At 33.9% G+C, this 17,434-nt stretch overlaps 1 protein-coding gene across 2 annotated transcripts; it reads left to right on the plus strand.

Annotated features, from left to right (window-relative positions):
- The first annotated feature begins 8,816 nt into the window (after positions 1–8,816).
- On the plus strand, positions 8,817–16,902 carry LOC111393658 (auxin response factor 4). 2 transcript variants are annotated; one of them, XM_023019307.1, is made up of 12 exons: positions 8,817–9,738; positions 9,860–9,925; positions 10,157–10,342; positions 10,448–10,532; positions 10,598–10,688; positions 10,924–11,088; positions 14,104–14,223; positions 14,309–14,384; positions 14,720–14,882; positions 14,993–15,744; positions 15,965–16,155; positions 16,484–16,902. In XM_023019307.1, the coding sequence occupies exons 1-12, from the start codon at positions 9,388–9,390 to the stop codon at positions 16,632–16,634; spliced, it is 2,397 nt and encodes a 798-aa protein (XP_022875075.1). In that variant the 5' UTR covers positions 8,817–9,387; the 3' UTR covers positions 16,635–16,902. The 2 variants fall into 2 exon arrangements, with proteins under 2 accessions (XP_022875075.1, XP_022875076.1); XM_023019308.1 differs by having other exon boundaries at positions 8,820–9,738; positions 9,860–9,916; positions 14,996–15,744.
- The last annotated feature ends 532 nt before the right edge of the window (positions 16,903–17,434 follow it).

The raw sequence follows: 17,434 nt of genomic DNA on the forward strand, positions 1-17,434 counted from the left end.
TTGATTTTTGCAACTTTGCTTTATTGACCAAGTGATGAAAACAATCACAATGTTTTTATTATCATTTGAAAATATTTAATTATTGTGTAGGACTTTATCATGAAACGACAACAACGTTGATAAATCTAAGATCGAGACACCAAATTAATGGAATATGTGACTTTCAAATACTTCTATGGGGCAAAAGTATGTGTGCATGTTTCAAATACAAAAAGAAGATCAAGTACACTATGAATAATCCTATTTACGATAGAAATAAAATAGTATTTGAGCCATGTATCTTGTTTCCATATTAGAATCGAAATATTTTTAAGATATGGAAAGTCTCAAAATTCACCATCAAAATTTTAAATGTCGATACTTTTTTTCTTGAATTTCACCATTACCTTATCCCGAGATTCAATCACACGTCAATAACCTGAAAAAGTTTTGCTCTCTCCACTTGAACTAGGTCTTGGTCTCATTAAAAGATATTAATAACATACACATTAATTGTTGATTTTAATTGTTTAAACCTGCCAAACTAAATTGAAATCTTGGCCTTGAAACTGTTAGTTTGAGTTCTCATAAGCTAGTTAACCTTTTTATTTAAAATTAAGCAAATATCTAAGAAACGGTTTCAATTTCAATAATTCGTAAACAATTTGAATCCGTTCGTCACCATACAGATGCTGCCAACACAGCACATATGTCATTGATCCTATGGAATTATTCTTCTCCTCTGAATAGCCTATTAGGGTTTTCATAGTAATAGTATCATACCATTCAAGTCTAACTACTAACACAACATTGGTAATATCAGTCAAAAACAGCTGTCCGATGATATCAAATCCCTGGTTTTGGACTTCCCAACGATTGTGACCTTAATAATCCAAGAAAGCTTCCATTCTTTGAATTTGATGAATTTAAAAAAAAAAAAAAAAAAAAAAAAAAAAAAAGGCTAATTCATTCTTCCACATTTTCTACACTTGGTCTCTAAGGTTTCTGTCTTGCCTATGTATCCTTAAAAGACGAGACACTCAAATGACTCGTTCAACCTAATAGTTACTTAAAAAGTAAATGAAGCCAACAAGTAATTCAAAAAAAAAAAAAAGCAATTGGCTCTTTGCCCCTGGCTTTCTCCTTCTCTGTATTATTTTTATTTTTACTTAATCGCGTGTCACAGAGCAAGCCCAGATGGGCCTAAGGCCTTAGAGTTAGGGTGTGACCTAGTACAGACTGTATCGCATTGTGACCCACCACTTACACCTTAGCTCAATTCTTTTTACACCTCTAACTATAATGTTATTTTTGTTTCATGTTAACTCGGGACATTTTATCCGAATCCCTCTATTACAATCTACCCTAGACACCACTAGATAAAATCGAAATAAAAAAAAAATTATACTTTTGCTTGTTATAGACTGTATCGTGTGGTGATGCATCCTTTACACCTTAACTCAATCCTTTTTCGTACTCTAATTATAATATTATCTTGTTTCATGTTAACTCGAGACATTTTATCCTAATCCCTATTTTACAATCTACCCGATACCAAACATTACCGGATAAAATCAAAGTAAAAGTTATACTTTTGCTTGTTTAGACTCTATCATGTAGTGATCCACCCTTTACACCTTCGCTTAATCATTTTCAGACCTCTAACTATAATATCTTGTTTCGTGCTTGCTTGATGCATTATCCTAAGCCCTACTGTTTTAGAAATATAAAAGCCCTGTCCTTTTCCTTCGCTACTAGAAAAGTAAGCAACTTCTATTAGCACCGGACCTTGAGTCGATTTGATCGTGTCATGTGGAACGTCCATCAATGATGGTTAAACAAAAAATAATAATAAATAATAAAAATAAATAAACTTGTAAATTTCTCTCATATAGTAAGACCAAGCACTACCAGATAAAATCGAAGTAAAAAAAAAAAAAAAAATACTTTTGCTTGTTACAGTGTGTGCTAAACATGGTTTCTTTAAACTGTAAAGCTTAATCTGGGTGTCCAAAATTACACACAGGTGATGCGTTGGATACAGTGAGCGACAGAAAGTGACAGATGATAAAGGGTACGATGAACGCGGGCGATGAATGAAACATCAAAAGTGAGGTCCACAAATGGACATGGATTGATTAAAGTAGATATACTTATGTATAGCTGCTATGAAGAGCATTGATCAGTGAGTAAAGTAGCATCAAAGTGTAAAAGTGTGTTGTGTTTATCAAAGAGACAGTGAATGGTGACAGAAGATAAAGAAGTTGCCGGCATGACTCTCGAGGGTTTCTTTTCTGTTTCAGACTTTGGCTTTGTTACTTGCATCTCTTCCTTTCCATGCAAATTTATGCCATGCCTTCTTCACTAGTCTTTATCTATCTACATGTTAAAAGACAATGTTTTGAGTTATGACTTTAATAAAGTTATTCACTCTATTATTTTTGACAGGGATTACTATTTGGTGTGACGTCTCATCTTTACACGACTATTAAGCTTCTGTTTTTGGGACATAGGGCCGTTTGTAAGGGCTTTTGAAAAATAAAAAACTGCTTTGAAATTAAAAAGTTGTTTTTAGATATGTTAAAATAATTTTCTAAAGAGATTTTGTCTAAATACAAGAGCTTTAACAAAAATTGGCATAATGTAATTTTTTTAAGAAGAAATTTTATAAGAAATAGAAGCAAAAATAGAAACTTTACCAAAAAGATTCATAAGAAACAAGTTTAATATCGAGTACTGATATCTAATAAAGTGGTGCTTAGCACTAATTGATGGGGCAATCGGGATAATCGCATTATTCGATGCATTTTTATTTATTGAACAAATTTTACTGTATATTATTCTTATTCTTCAATATCATACATGTTGTTCCAAACAATGTAAGACAAGTGATGCTATGTAACACCTCCACCAATTCTTAGCATCAGTTTTAGTGATGGTAGAGTCAATTGCTTACAATTGGTAGCGTCAATATCCAGGTGATAGTGAGATCCAATACGTACATTTAGTTAACAAAAATATAATTGATCATCAATTATAGACGGTAGGCTTCACTCTTATTTAGAATGATACTAAACATCAGTGGTACTAAATAATATTCTTTATTCATGAAAAACGGAATAAAACAACCAATTGTAACGTTGTTTATCAATAATGGTGCTATATTAGGTGGCGATAGATCCCACACCAGTTAAACAACAGTGAATCCCCTGGTGAATAACATTACTCAAATGGTCTCAAACTATCTTTTCTTTTGACTTGATTTTCAATACTCCCTTTTTATCATTGCAATCCTGTTTTTAGTCAAAAGGTATTAACCTATATCAATCGATCGGTACTACAGTCTACAAAATTGCTCAACCGGGCCAAGCCACCCACCTAAGCCCAAATATGAACATTTCTTGAGAAATTTACAATTAAGTAACACAATAATTGAAAAGTAACTGGTAATACAATACGAGCGTATGGTGCTTCCTTAATCTTTAAGTTATCTACAACAAAAATATCATGATTTGTCCTCGTGGTGTAACAAGACGAGATGAGTGTATCTTGCTTCCTTGAAAATGCAAGTAATGATGTTGGTTCTTGTACGCTAGAGTAAAGACACGAGTGTAATAAGGTAAATAGTGGCGTTTTTTACTTTGCACACATGAACTTCGAGGGAATTTTACCCCATAGACAAGAATTCACGGTTGGTGTGAGGTGAACACATGAAATGTACAGCTAAAATTGATTGTCTATTTTACATATCCAAAATGTGAATAAAGTGTGCTGAAATTATGGGACTAAATTTAATTGAACTTTACATGTTTGTTTATATTTGTAGTGTTCGAACTTTAAGTTACAATTACGTGTAAAACCTTTTTTTTTTTTTTTTAATATCTTAAATAACCATTATGTTGACAAATTTAACCACGTTAATTTTTACGTACAATATTTCTTATTAAACAAAGTGCAAAATTTGAATTATTCTCTAATTAAAAAAATTAACTCGATCGACTTGGCTTTACTAACTAAGTTTGAGATTATGTATGAATATTTTATTCGTCTTCTTTAATCTTTTCCCTTCATCTTTTTATTCTACTTTGTCTACATATACATATGAAAAAAACATACTGCTGATAGTAGCCCCCAGGGCATAGTCCAGTGGTGCAAAAGGATAGGAGTGAGGTTATCTCACGCCTTACTAGTAGTCGCAGTGTGGGAATTCGATTCCTGAAATATAGAATTGAACTCCTTGTAGGCACAGTGTACATGCAGCTCTTGTTCCCTGTCCTGTTGGGGCACATCCCGTGATTTACCTCCCTCACAAAGTTCTAGGGGGGACGGTGAGGGCCCTCAAGGTTGGGGTTCAACTTTTTTTTTTTTTTTTTTTTTTTTTTTTTTTTTTTTTTATTTTTTTTGGGGGTGTAAAAAAAATTTTAAAAATTATTTTATAAAATTTTTTTTTTTTTTTTTTTTTTTTTTTTTTTTTTTTTTTTTTTTTTTTTTTTTTTTTTTTTTTTTTTTTTTTTTTTTTTTTTTTTTTTTTTTTTTTTTTTTTTTTTTTACATACTGCTGAGAGTGTACACAAATTTAACAAAATTATTTGACATTTTCCACCCTACTTTGATAGTAAAAATTTTTTCCTTTTTCTTTTTGGAAAATATCCTAAAATTGCCAACTTTTCACAAATAACAGCTGCTCGTGTGGTCACTTACTGCGAACGGAAAAAGAGGGATTCCTCTCGAGTGGCAATCCCGTTATTCTCGAGAACTTGAAGGGTAAATATGGTCGGTAATTCCTAGACAATGTGCGTATACATATACGAATATACGTATAGAGAGAGAAAGAGACAGGAGGGGGAATGTGTGTGGTGGGGTCTTTGGGCAGCGCCAAAGGCGCAGGCCAGGCCACCCGAGTATACTCACTTTCTTCTTGCATTCACTGCACATACTGCACCAGTATCTTCACGCCCCTTTCTCTTGCGTGGGTTTCAAATAATCTTTTTCTAGTAATTAATTTGCGTCCGTCAACCGATGTTAATCACTAGTCCTTGTGACAATTGAATGACGTTAATTGGATAGGTCATATGAATGGGAGCTCTGCTTGTTTGGGAAAAATAATGAATTCGTTAAATTATAAGTCAATAGATTTGAGTCATAAATAAGTGGACAGTTTGTTATAAATATGGGTTTGTTTGAATCCCATTTTTTAGGAAAATAGATTTTGTAACAACGATTTTTTTTTGTTTAAATGTGGTTAAAAATAAGAAAAATTTTAATTTTACGTATAAATTTATTTTATTGAGAAAAATGTATGGTTGAAAATAAAATTGAGAAAAAAATAATTATTTAAAGAATAAGATTCAAACTATGGCTACATTGCTTCACTCTGCCACTCTATTGACAGTCTCGTAGAAAACTTGAAAGGTAATACAATTAGCATTTCTTTTAACATTGTGCTTATATACAATAAGTAAAGATATCTAACGCAACTGATGCATAGTATCAATTTACATTGCAATGAAGGTCCAACTTTATTTGTCTAATGAAGTTGGGATATCACCTGACGGTTAATGTTGAATTCAATGTCGTCTAAGAATAACTTGTATTAGATAACATGTGTTAGTTAATATTACTCGTTCTAAAAAATGGAAATGTTGTTATTCATCAATAATGGTGGATATAAATTATAGATTTATGATCACCTGAATTGAGAATCATCATCAATAAAGATGAATGGTATTGCATTTATATATAAAAATAAGTTAGTGTATGATAAATTCTGAAATATTCAAACAAGTTGATTTTGAAATATAGCAGACTTCAAAAGGTGAAAAATAAATAAGCAGCATGGTTTATACTTGTTTGTCATTTTTTTAGTTGAACAATATAAGTACAATTTTATCTTTATCATTTTTATTTTTTTTCGAAATTACTATAGACTCTAACTTTTAATTACAAAAATCACTAAACAACGTAAATGATATTTTTAACAATTCCACACTAATTTTGCTTATAAGTAGATCGCACTTGATATACATATAAGACAACTTAATTAAATTATATTACATATTTCATCTTTTTAAACATGTTACGATTTGGTTTTTACTACAATTTACTTTGGTATCTTAAACATGTCGAATATAACGTAACTAATAAAATTGATATAAATTCTTCAACATTTATTTTCTACAATGCAACGATATTATGTGTAACCAACAATAACTAGCTCTCATAAAAATTTGTTAGCTACTAGTGAGATTTGGTCTCCGAGTAGAAAAAAATAAAAAATTAAAGGCAAGATTTAATACCAAAAGATGTATCCAAATTCAAATTATGCTAGTTGTTTGCTAATTTGGCTTCTAATATACTATTTTAAGTGTAATTATTCTTTACATAATTCCATTTTGCTTAATAAATTTGAATAGACGGTTTCTCAATAGAAATGTGTCATTTTTAACGTCACGTGAACATTTAATGTCTAAATAGACATTTTTCGATTACGTGAAGTTCCAAAGGGCACAAGGATAGTAAACGATTGGAGACTCACACGATATAAAGAAAAGATTCAAGATTTAGGATCTATTTGATAGAGTTTCAACTTTTTGTAGAAGAACTTTATGAGTAAACTACGTTATGCCAATTTCATCTAAAAACTTTTATAATCAAATAAAGTAATCTCAAAAAATTATTTAAATATGTTAAGAATGATTTCTTAATCTCAAAAGTAATTTTTGATTTTTCAAAATCATATTAAGACCCCGTTTGATTATCATTTTTTTCAAAATGCATTTTTTTCTCTTTTCTTTCCAATCATATATTATTCATTAAAATAATATTATAAATAAATTAAAAAATTTTCATCTACATATTTTACATCAATTACTATTCTAAAATTTATTTTTCTTTAAAATTGAGTGTCAAACACTCTCAAAATGAATCCTTAATTATGTTATTTAGCAAACGTCAATAACCATGACCGCAATTTCCGTCTTTACAAAGAAACATTGATATGGCCCCTCGGAGCATAGCCCAGTGATGCAAAGGACATGGGTGAGGTTATTTCACGCCTTGTTGGTAGCTGCAGTGTAGGGGTTCGATTCTTAAAACATATAATTTGACTCCCTGTACGCGCAGTGTACAGGCAGCTCTTGTTCCCTCATTTATTGGGGCACATACCACCCTCACAAAGTTTAAGGGACGGAATGGTGGAACTCCTCAAGATTGGGTTCAACCTTTAAAGAAACATTGATGTGATTACCATACACGCGCGGGACAACGTTTGTAAGAGTTTCATAAGGGACAGAGTGATGAGACTTGAGAGTAATGTATAAAGAGTGGATTGCTGGGTCCGCTCACTCACCGAGTCCTAACTACTAACACGTCCACGATACTTGCTGCCAAACTCAGTGGGCTCCACCTAAATTGACAACTCTCTCTTTCTCTCTCTACATTACATTCACAATGTAGATGTATATATTTTATTTTATTGAATCTCTGTTGCCTGGTATGATTTCTCAGGCAGTGACAAATAAAGATCACGCAAAGACCATAAAGAGAGATAAAATAAATTATTTATAAAAATTTACTTATAAGTATCTTTACTTTACTTAAATAAGGAAACATTGTATAATTTTACTTATAAGTATCTGTACTTAAATAAGTAAAAATTGTATAATTAGTACCCCACAATGAGAATCTTGATCAATTTAAGTTACCTAAGACTCGTGTACTACTTTCTTTGCCTTTAGTACGACATATTATCTGCAACATAACTGTAGGTTAAGGGAATTTGCCATGTGATCCCTAACACACGAGTGTAAAGGCAAATTGGGATTTCAATATTTTTCTTCAGTGTGATGGACTAAAATTTTTGAGTTTGTAGTCTTTCGAAATGCAAATGACAATTTTTATCCATTGAAATAAATAAATGTAAATGCCATTTTCAATCACCATCCACACCCTTTCCTCTAAACCTACTCTAAACAAGAACGGCCCTTCATTTTCTTCGTCAACCGCATGCTCTCTTCTTTTTCTCTCCATCCAAGGAATATAATATTACTATCATATTTTTTACTTTTTGATTTCATTATTCATTTTAACTACATTAAAAGTAAGTTTATGAGCTTAAACATAGTTTAAAGTGGACAAATGGACGAAAATCAGGCTACAACATATTAAAGTTGAGATTGTACAAGTTAAAAGAAAATTGAGGACTTTTGGCAAAGATTTAATAGGTCAAGGACGTCCACTACTATTTTCTTTTATATTAATATATATTAATAATTCTCTCTCCTACAAGGCTAAAATGGTTAATCTGATTGATTCCGAAAAGGAAAGTGCTATCCTCTCAAGTCTCATCTCTTATTATAAATCTTTTAATTAATACTTTTCTATTATTGGTTGAATTGATACAAAACCTAAAAGTGAAAAATTTAAAGGCAGGTGATATGCATCCCTTTTTATTTCTAAAAGTAGTGGCTAGAAAAAATTCTTATTCATATATTAAGCTGAAGATATTTTTTGTGAAAAGTAACTACAAGTCAAAGAAGTATGAAAATTCACTGAAAACCCACACTACCACTGTCTAGGTGGATGAAGACCTTACGTCGACAGAGAATTTATGGGAACTTTTTTTTTTTTTTTTTTTTTTTTTTTTTTTTTTTTTTTTTTTCAAAAAAAAAAAAACAAAAGAAAAAAAAGAAAAAAAAAAAGGGGGGTGGGGAACTCAAACCAATTCTTGGAACTTTTTTTTTTTTTTTTTTTTGGTTAATTTCATTTTTTTCTTCCGAAAATCAAAAAGCCAAGGCAAAGTAAAGGAAGAAAAAGGGTGGTTAGGCTGTGGGTTCTGTACTGTCTTTAACTTGTCCCCTCCACTTAACACAGTTTGTGCTATCTATCTCTCTCACACACACAAATACAACGTGTGTGCAACAGTCTTGAGTCCAAAAGGGACATTAGCACATTGGCCTCTTTTGCCTTTTGTTTCAGTTTTTTCTATGCTATTGTCCGTGTCTGCTCAGAACTGCAAAATGGGGGAAGAATCATATTTTGAATTTCTTGTTATTATTTGATGCTCTCTGTCTTCTTCTTCTCATGGTTTGATACACCACACTTAAAATATGAATTTTCTGTTAATTTTTGTTGAAATCCTTTTAAGGTCTTACGGTTTCTTGAATTAAAGACACAACCTTTACTGATTTCTTGGCCACTATTGGAGTCCTTTTCTTCACTATTCTGAGTTTTTAATGTTTCTTGGTACACAATAATTCTTCCAAAAACCACTTGATTACTTCCAGAACCAACTTAAATGCTTTTTGCCTCTTTCACTGGGTAGTGGGTTGGCTACTTTTTGTTTCTTGTGGTGGTGTAATGCTATATAGTTCTTAGAATAAAAAAACAAGCTCCACCTCTTGGGGGATTAATGGAAATTGATCTGAACCTTGCAGTGGGTGAGGTGGAGAAAAATGCATGTAACAATGGAGGAGAATGTGACAAATTGGGAGGTAGTAGTTGTGTTTATTGCTCTTTGTCTACTTCTACTTCCTCATGCTCTTCAAATGCTGCATCTGCGTCTCCTTCCTCTCCTTGTTCAGTATCAATCTATATGGAGCTGTGGCATGCCTGTGCTGGCCCTCTCACAACCTTGCCCAAGAAAGGGAATTTAGTGGTATATTTCCCTCAAGGCCATTTGGAGCAAGTTGCTTCAAGGGATATGCCCAATTTTGATCTCCCTCCCCAGATCTTTTGTAGGGTTCTTGATGTACAACTACTTGTAAGTACTCGAGATTAAGCAATACTTTTATTGAATGTGTTTTTGCTTTCAAATATTTTCCTTTATGGGTATTGTTTTTTGAATTTTATTCTTGATCGGTGTGTATAATTTCTTTAAACAGGCTAATAGGGAAAATGATGAGGTCTATACTCAGCTGACACTACTCCCTCTACCAGAGGTACGATTTGTGAGTTTGAATGCCTCTGAATCTTAATTATTGAATTTGTTTTTTATTTATGTATGAAGTTTAAAATTTCCTTCTCGATTATTCCAAAAAAAAAAAAAAATTCATCTTGGTGGGCTTCATCTTCATTTTCTTGATTTTCAACTGGCAAAATTTGTCTTTGAGAAGTTTTTCATCAAATAATTTAGCATAGTTATTAGAAGTGAAGTTTCAAGAGATCCTGGTGTTGTGCAGCTAATTGGAGCAAAATTAGATGACAAAGAGATTGAAAGGATAGGGGTCCATGAAGATGGGGAAGGAGTTACGCCTGCAAAATCGACCTCCCACATGTTCTGCAAGACTCTTACTGCTTCTGACACCAGTACGCATGGTGGATTTTCAGTTCCGCGTAGGGCTGCTGAAGATTGTTTCCCACCTCTGGTTTGACATTATTCTGTCCTTTTAGCATCTAATTGTACTTGATAGGTAAATTTTATGTGTAGGGGTGAAGTTTCTTGCTAATTCTGTGCTAAATTTTTCTGTTAGGATTATAAAGAGCAGAGGCCCTCCCAGGAGCTTATCGCTAAAGACCTACATGGCATTGAATGGAAATTCCGTCACATTTACAGAGGTACTAGATTTAATTCCATGATTTTTTAAGATGAAAATTCTCACAGTTTGGTGCTAAACGTGCAGGCCAGCCAAGGCGACATTTGCTTACTACTGGATGGAGTATTTTTGTTAGCCAAAAGAATCTAGTATCGGGGGATGCAGTTCTCTTTCTGAGGTACACATCATGAAAGATATAAGATAGTAGAGCTGTATGTTTAAAGGTTATAGTCCATATGTTAAGGCTCAATTTTTATTTATTTATTTTTTTTTTTTTTCTCTTCTAATCCTGAGTCTCTGACTTATTTGCGAAAAGTTAGATTTGGAAAGGAAAAACTTTGGGGAATATATGTCTAATATTTCTTTTAAGTTAAATGACAAGAACTTATTAATTGGTAATATGGTTGATGTAGGGGAGAAGGTGGAGAGCTAAGGTTGGGAATTAGAAGAGCTGCTCGACCTAGAAATGGGCTACCTGATTCAGTTATTAAAAATCACAGTAGTTATCCCAATGTTCTCTCTTCAGTAGCTAATGCTTTGTCAAGCAAGAGCGCATTCCAGGTGTTCTATAGTCCAAGGTAATGCTGTCTTGCTCTCTTAGTTGGAGGATCCAACTTAGTTTATAAAATCCTTTACTTGCAATGCTACAAATTGTGGTTATGTGATTCATGTTTGTTCTATAAACGTAAATTGATTATTCCAGCTCTCAGATGAGCTTGTCAGTGTCATGCTACTTGGCCATATAATATGACTTCTAACGGAAAGTCTTTGTGACAATAGCGAGTTTATAATGATACTTAAAATAATTCAGCTAATAAATCTACAAGGTTTCAAACTTCACAGCGGTCCTGTTAAGGCCTTTTAACAACGCAAAATAATTTTAATTCTTGGCATTGCATTATCATCAGAAATGATTACCGAAACTCTGATAATTTATTTTCAGTTCAAGACTTCTAATAGCTAATCAGCATAATCTAATTATGGTAGTTTAGAGTAATGTAATTATTTTTTTGGTTGTTTAAACACCTGATAGCATGTTTTTAACTATTTACTTGAACTATAGGATTCCTCGAAGATCAAGTTTGTTATAGGCCAGAACTAAGAAAGATAAAAGGGGTCCTAAAACCACAAAAATGAACTATAATGGTACACGTGGGTCTGTAACTCTTTATATGTGTGTTGTGCATTGTCTCATCAAGTTTTCTGCAATAATATTGTTTCTAGTTATAGCTTTCGTCACCTGCTATCTGTAATTTTGAGTATTCTTTGAGGACTGTGGGTTAGTGCCTAAATTACAAATAGCCACAAACAACTCTTTCCTGTTTAAGTAGTCATAGGAAGGTGGGGAAACTGTTTGCTTTCATTGAGAAATTCTTTACAAAACTGAATTTCTAGAGGTAATGAATCCAGTTTGCCAGATATTTTTACCAGGAACGGATATTTTTTCATAAGAAACATATTTGCTTATTCACAATCAATTTCCTTAGTTTACATTCTTGTTTTTACCGAAGCTCTTTTATTTCCAAAAGGGATGTTTGGGCCATGTGTCCACATCTCATTTATTTTCAGCTAAAATTTCTTGATTCGGTCTTGTTGGCCTTCTCTCCTTTTAAGTATTGGCATTGTTTCCCCTGTACATATTCTTAAATGCGACATTTTATTTTTTGGGACAATGCACAAGTTCCCTGTGTCCTTGGTTTACATGAGATGGATTTCCTGGTTAAATGTGTTGGATGACAGTCTCATGTGACTGAAATATTTCAAAATATTGACAAATTTATAAGTGCAGAAACTAACTATATAGTGAAAACACTTAATTCCTGCTCGGACACATTTATGAACATTAGATTAAAGAGAAGAGTTTCCATGGCTCTGTGTTTATCCTGCATTATGAGGTTTCAGATTCTGCCATTTCATTACCACAAGAAAATTGTAGCCATTTCATGTTGTCTGTGTCATTGAATGGAAGAACATAACAATTATGACTCTCATCTTTTCAATGAATGGATATTCATTGTATAAATTTTATTTACTCAAAGCGAGACTCAGAAGGAAGGTCTCGAAGGACATCATTTCTTAGTTCGCCCATTGCACATATCTGCCTAATTAAACATGCATAAACATCCTTGATGACATATAAGAAAGTTGATAGTGCCAAAATGCTTTTACGGATAATTTTTAAGTGCGCTAAAGTTGCAATCCCTCTTTTGAGAAAATATATTTTGATTTTGTGCTAATAAAATCGTATGACACGATCATATTGGGACCAAAATTTACATTTTGATAGGAGTAAACCTTCAGAGCAAAACTAATAAATTTTTGTTCCTACGGTATTATGCGTGCATATGTCACAGCATGACTTTATAAAAAGTGAGTCCCTTCCCCATAGGGCGTTAAATGGAGCAAGCTCAGCTTGCCTATTTGGATTGCAATATTGACTAGAACATGTGGTGCATATTAATCTTTAAAATATTAAGTTATTAATTTGTCTACTTTATCTTGAATACAGAGCTATGTGTATTTGGTCATCCACAGCCCTTTAAATACAGTAACTACCAATACACGATGAAATGCATGGAATATATTTCCACTAAGCTATATCGGACATTTTAGCTAGATTATTGGATTGAACAACTTAGCTGCATGGATGGCCTACCAGAAAATTCTAAAACCCTCATGCATTATTTCCTTGAGTCCCCTCTTCCAAAATATCTCTTTTAATACAATTTCTTAAAGGACTGGGAAGACTGAATATGTAGAGCTGTGGATCCAAGATAAATATTTAACAGATTGAGATGCATCATGTGGCTTAGGCGATATTGCAATCCGAATAAATGCATGTGTTTGTATACGTTAGTGGCTTTTCAAAAAGATGAAAGTGTCCTTTCTGCATTTTTTTCAATTGCAGATTGTGAATGTAGAATTGTAATTAATAATTTAATTTTTAATAGATAGTTTCAAGCCTGGTTAAAGAAGGGTGCTAATTTATATTTTCAGAAATTCACGTCTTCATTATACCTCTATTAGTAACCGTGCAAAAAGAAAATCTGCAAGCCACCGTCCCCAACTTTCTTCCGGTGAGCTGACTCGAGCTCATCTCGGCCCATTTAACGCCCTTATTCTTATGGAACACTGGCAGAGCGCCCCACTAGTTAAAGTTGAGTATCATCATATTAAGATATATTTAACCACTGTAACTATAAGTTTTCACAAAACTTTATTTTCATGACATGTGAATTTAATACGAGAATATGAAAAACTGATGACTATCGTATTGGTTCTAGTATAGAGTTGTTTCATACCATATGGTGGGTGTGGGGCTGTAATACAGGCTGTTCAAACTTGGTATGTGGTGATGCTTTTCTTTGTACGTTGTTATTATATAACGAGTTTCGTTTCCTCTGTTTATGTGGAGTACATTCTGGGAAATTAATTTTGGTTTCATACATAAATTTAGGGTCCTTCTGGCAGATAAATGGCTATTATAATGTTATTTTTTATGTTATGAAGTCATAATCACTCCTTTCGCATCAAATAAGTTAGCGTCTCCTATGCTTGTTAGATTTTAATGGTTAAGAACATTTTTGCTGCAGGGCAAGTCATGCTGATTTTATAGTCCCATATCAAAAGTACGTGAAGAGCACTGCCAGTCATTTACCTATCGGGACAAGATTCAAAATGAAATTTGATTTAGATGATTCTTCGGAGAGAAGGTTTTATGAAATTCAATCGAGCATCCCAGTGTGTTTTTCCTCTTTCATGCATTTTATTGATATCAAATGTCTTGTGCCTTCTCAGATTCTGTGGAGTGGTGACTGGAGTTGGTGATGTGGACTCCTATAGATGGCCAAACTCGAAATGGAGATGCTTGATGGTACATTCCAACTCTTCTTCTGGAGCTTTATGTATAAAGTGGATTTTAATTTATCAAATGCTGCCATGAGGAAGTCCTCTAAGGCGGGTAGTTTGCACTTGAAGTTTGGTGCTCATCTTTTCTGTTGGTTCCTGCTTTCTTTTTGTAGATTTATCTAGTCCTAGTTTTAGGTTAATTGTCGGTAGGCTAAGGAGCTGAAACATTTGGCTGTCTCCAAGACGTAAATCCACACAGCTGGGGAATTTGTTGAGTAGTTAATAGCAAACATTTGGAGTCTATGTCATAATGGTCTCCTGGAATGTCTAATATGATCGCCAATGCCACACTTTTAATAGGTTCAATGGGACGAGGATATCATGAGTAATCATCAGGATCGAGTTTCTCCATGGGACATTGATTTCTCAGTTCCTTTCCCACCCCTGAGCATTCATTCATCTCCAAGAATGAAGAAAATGCGATCAAGTCTGCCAGTGACCCCACATGACAGCCGAATCACAGGTCCATATTTTTTCCTGTTGATAATAATTATTTTTATTAAATTTTTTTTTCTCGTGGTAGTTCAGCTCAGGGACTGACGCTTCACTTTTATTATCGTTATTTATTTTAAGCAGGAGGGAATTCCCTTTTGGACTTTGAGGAGTCTGTTAGATCCTCTAAGGTCTTGCAAGGTCAAGAAAATGTAGGTTTTGTATCACCTCTCTTTGGACGTGATAGGATAAACCGCCAGCTGGATTTTGAGATGCAACCTGCAGTACGTCAAAATCCTGTATCAAATGTCACAGAAAAGCCTAATTATAGTGAGTTTGTGAAGAATCATGCTCCTGCAACCTATACTGGCTCTACGGAAACGAATTGGTTTCCAAAGGTCTTGCAAGGTCAAGAAATTTGCTCATTGAGATCCCTAGCTGGGAAAAATGATTTTAGCGTTGGTGCGTGGCCAAAACCTGATTTTGGTCGTAATGCTTACAACGCGTATCAAACGCCCAGACCCAATTTATATCCTCTAGCTTCTGAAGGTGCTAGAAACATATTTTTTCCTTGCAATGGGATCTACAGAGCTGACCCAGATCCTCTAATGCTATCCTATGTGTCAGACGTTCAAAGAGAAAGCCGTGTGTTAAATTCCACTTCCATCGGAAATGCTGCTACAGTTGATATGGGTAAGGTGCCAAGTCTCGCAAACCAGCCGAGGCCACTGGAGAAGTCATCCACATCTACCACTGCGCAGGAACATTTCATTAATACTAGTGAGGCCGTCTTGAAGGGAAAAGCGCCCGCCTTTAAACTATTTGGGTCTTCTTTGACCGAGGATATTTCTTCGCTTAATTCACTGGGTTCAAATAAGAGGAGCTGCACAAAAGTAAGCTTCGATATGGATGTGTAGAATTTGTTATGTTTTTCTCAGTTCGTTAATGCTAATGTGTTGGGAATCCTAGTAGAGATGTTATTTTCTACTATTTTATTAGTTTCCTGCTTAAATTAGATTAGTTTAAACTGTATATTAAAAGGATCTTTTTATTGTAATACTTAGACTTGATTATTGAATAAACTCATACTTCCTCCTCCTGTCATAAATGAAGGTTCACAAGCAAGGCAACTTGGTGGGGAGAGCCATTGATCTCTCGAGACTACATGGCTATGATGACCTGCTGACTGAACTGGAGAGGCTATTTAGCATGGAAGGCCTCTTGCAGGATCCTGAAAAAGGATGGCGTATATTGTACACTGACAGTGAGAATGACATGATGGTTGTTGGTGATGATCCATGGCGGTAAGTCCCTCACATGGCGAACCTCTTATCTTTTTGCTTCTCGTCTCTCCATAGTTTAGAAATTGTGAAAGCCAAAGCTATTACTTATCATGGTTGATTTTCAACTTCTGAACAACAGCATTTCTTCCTTAAGGAATTATTAATTTCCTCTTTCTCATAAGAAACGAGAATTTTGTGGACGTTTTTGTCTCTAAAGGCACTTAACGTGGCCTCATCACTTGTCATGATTCAAAAAGACAATTTCATCCTAAGATTTTCGTTTCGCAATATTAGGACATTATGTGGAATTGAATTGTAAATTCGTTACCTATTACAACTTGAATCGCAGTGACTTTGTTGAAGTGGTGTCTAAGATCCATATATATACACAAGAGGAAGTGGAGAAAATGACCATTGGAATGATCAGTGATGACACTCAAAGCTGTTTGGAAGAAATGCCCCCAGTAACAGACGTGTCAAAGTCATCTTCCGTTGGCTAGCCTGATTCCTCATCGACTGTGATCATGATGTAAATCTCAGGTTGTTTGACTATCATCCTAGCAGTACTGTTATCTACTACTTGACAAACTTGGTTGTGTTTCTTAAGTGTTTGGGATTGTAAGCTTAACTATCTTTCGCCCTGCTGGACATGATACTATGATGTTGGAAAACGACATGAATATTATATAATAAAGGTCCAATGTCTATGCACTTAACGCCTTCTTTTACAACTTTTAAGACTTGGGCCACTCTTGTTTTCTGTGTCAATCTTCATGTATTTTGGGTATAACCTCTTATATAAATGCTATTCGCATTGTTAGTATTGGATAGCATAGGCACAGTATTATTTGATCCATAATACCTCCTGTCCCCAAGCTACTATCTATCTGCATTTTATTTTTGGGTTTCATGCATTATTTATTTACTGTCTGAAATTCCCCCCTCTTAGGTAATTTTTCTCCTCTGATCGAGTCATCCACCTTATAGCATTGGAAAAGAAGTCGAGTTAAGGGTTATCTTTTAGGTCGTGATATGGTCAGTAATCTTGAATGACAGCACTTCCCTTGCTGAGAGACTTTTTTGGTTAAAAACCTACTTCGCCCATGATTCAGTGCTTCTAGTTGAATTTTTTATGATGGAAATCACTAAATGTGAACTGTTGGCATTTATTTATTTTTTTATTTTGGGCTATGCAAAATGCATATTACTTCATTGGAGAATTGAATCACAGAAGGAGATAGAACTAACTTGCAGAACTGGGCATTATTTATCCTGTTCTGACAAGCCAATGGGACACTAG

Source organism: Olea europaea, chromosome 4, assembly GCF_002742605.1.
Source record: "Olea europaea var. sylvestris chromosome 4, O_europaea_v1, whole genome shotgun sequence".
In the NCBI taxonomy this organism is placed as follows: Eukaryota; Viridiplantae; Streptophyta; class Magnoliopsida; order Lamiales; family Oleaceae; genus Olea; species Olea europaea.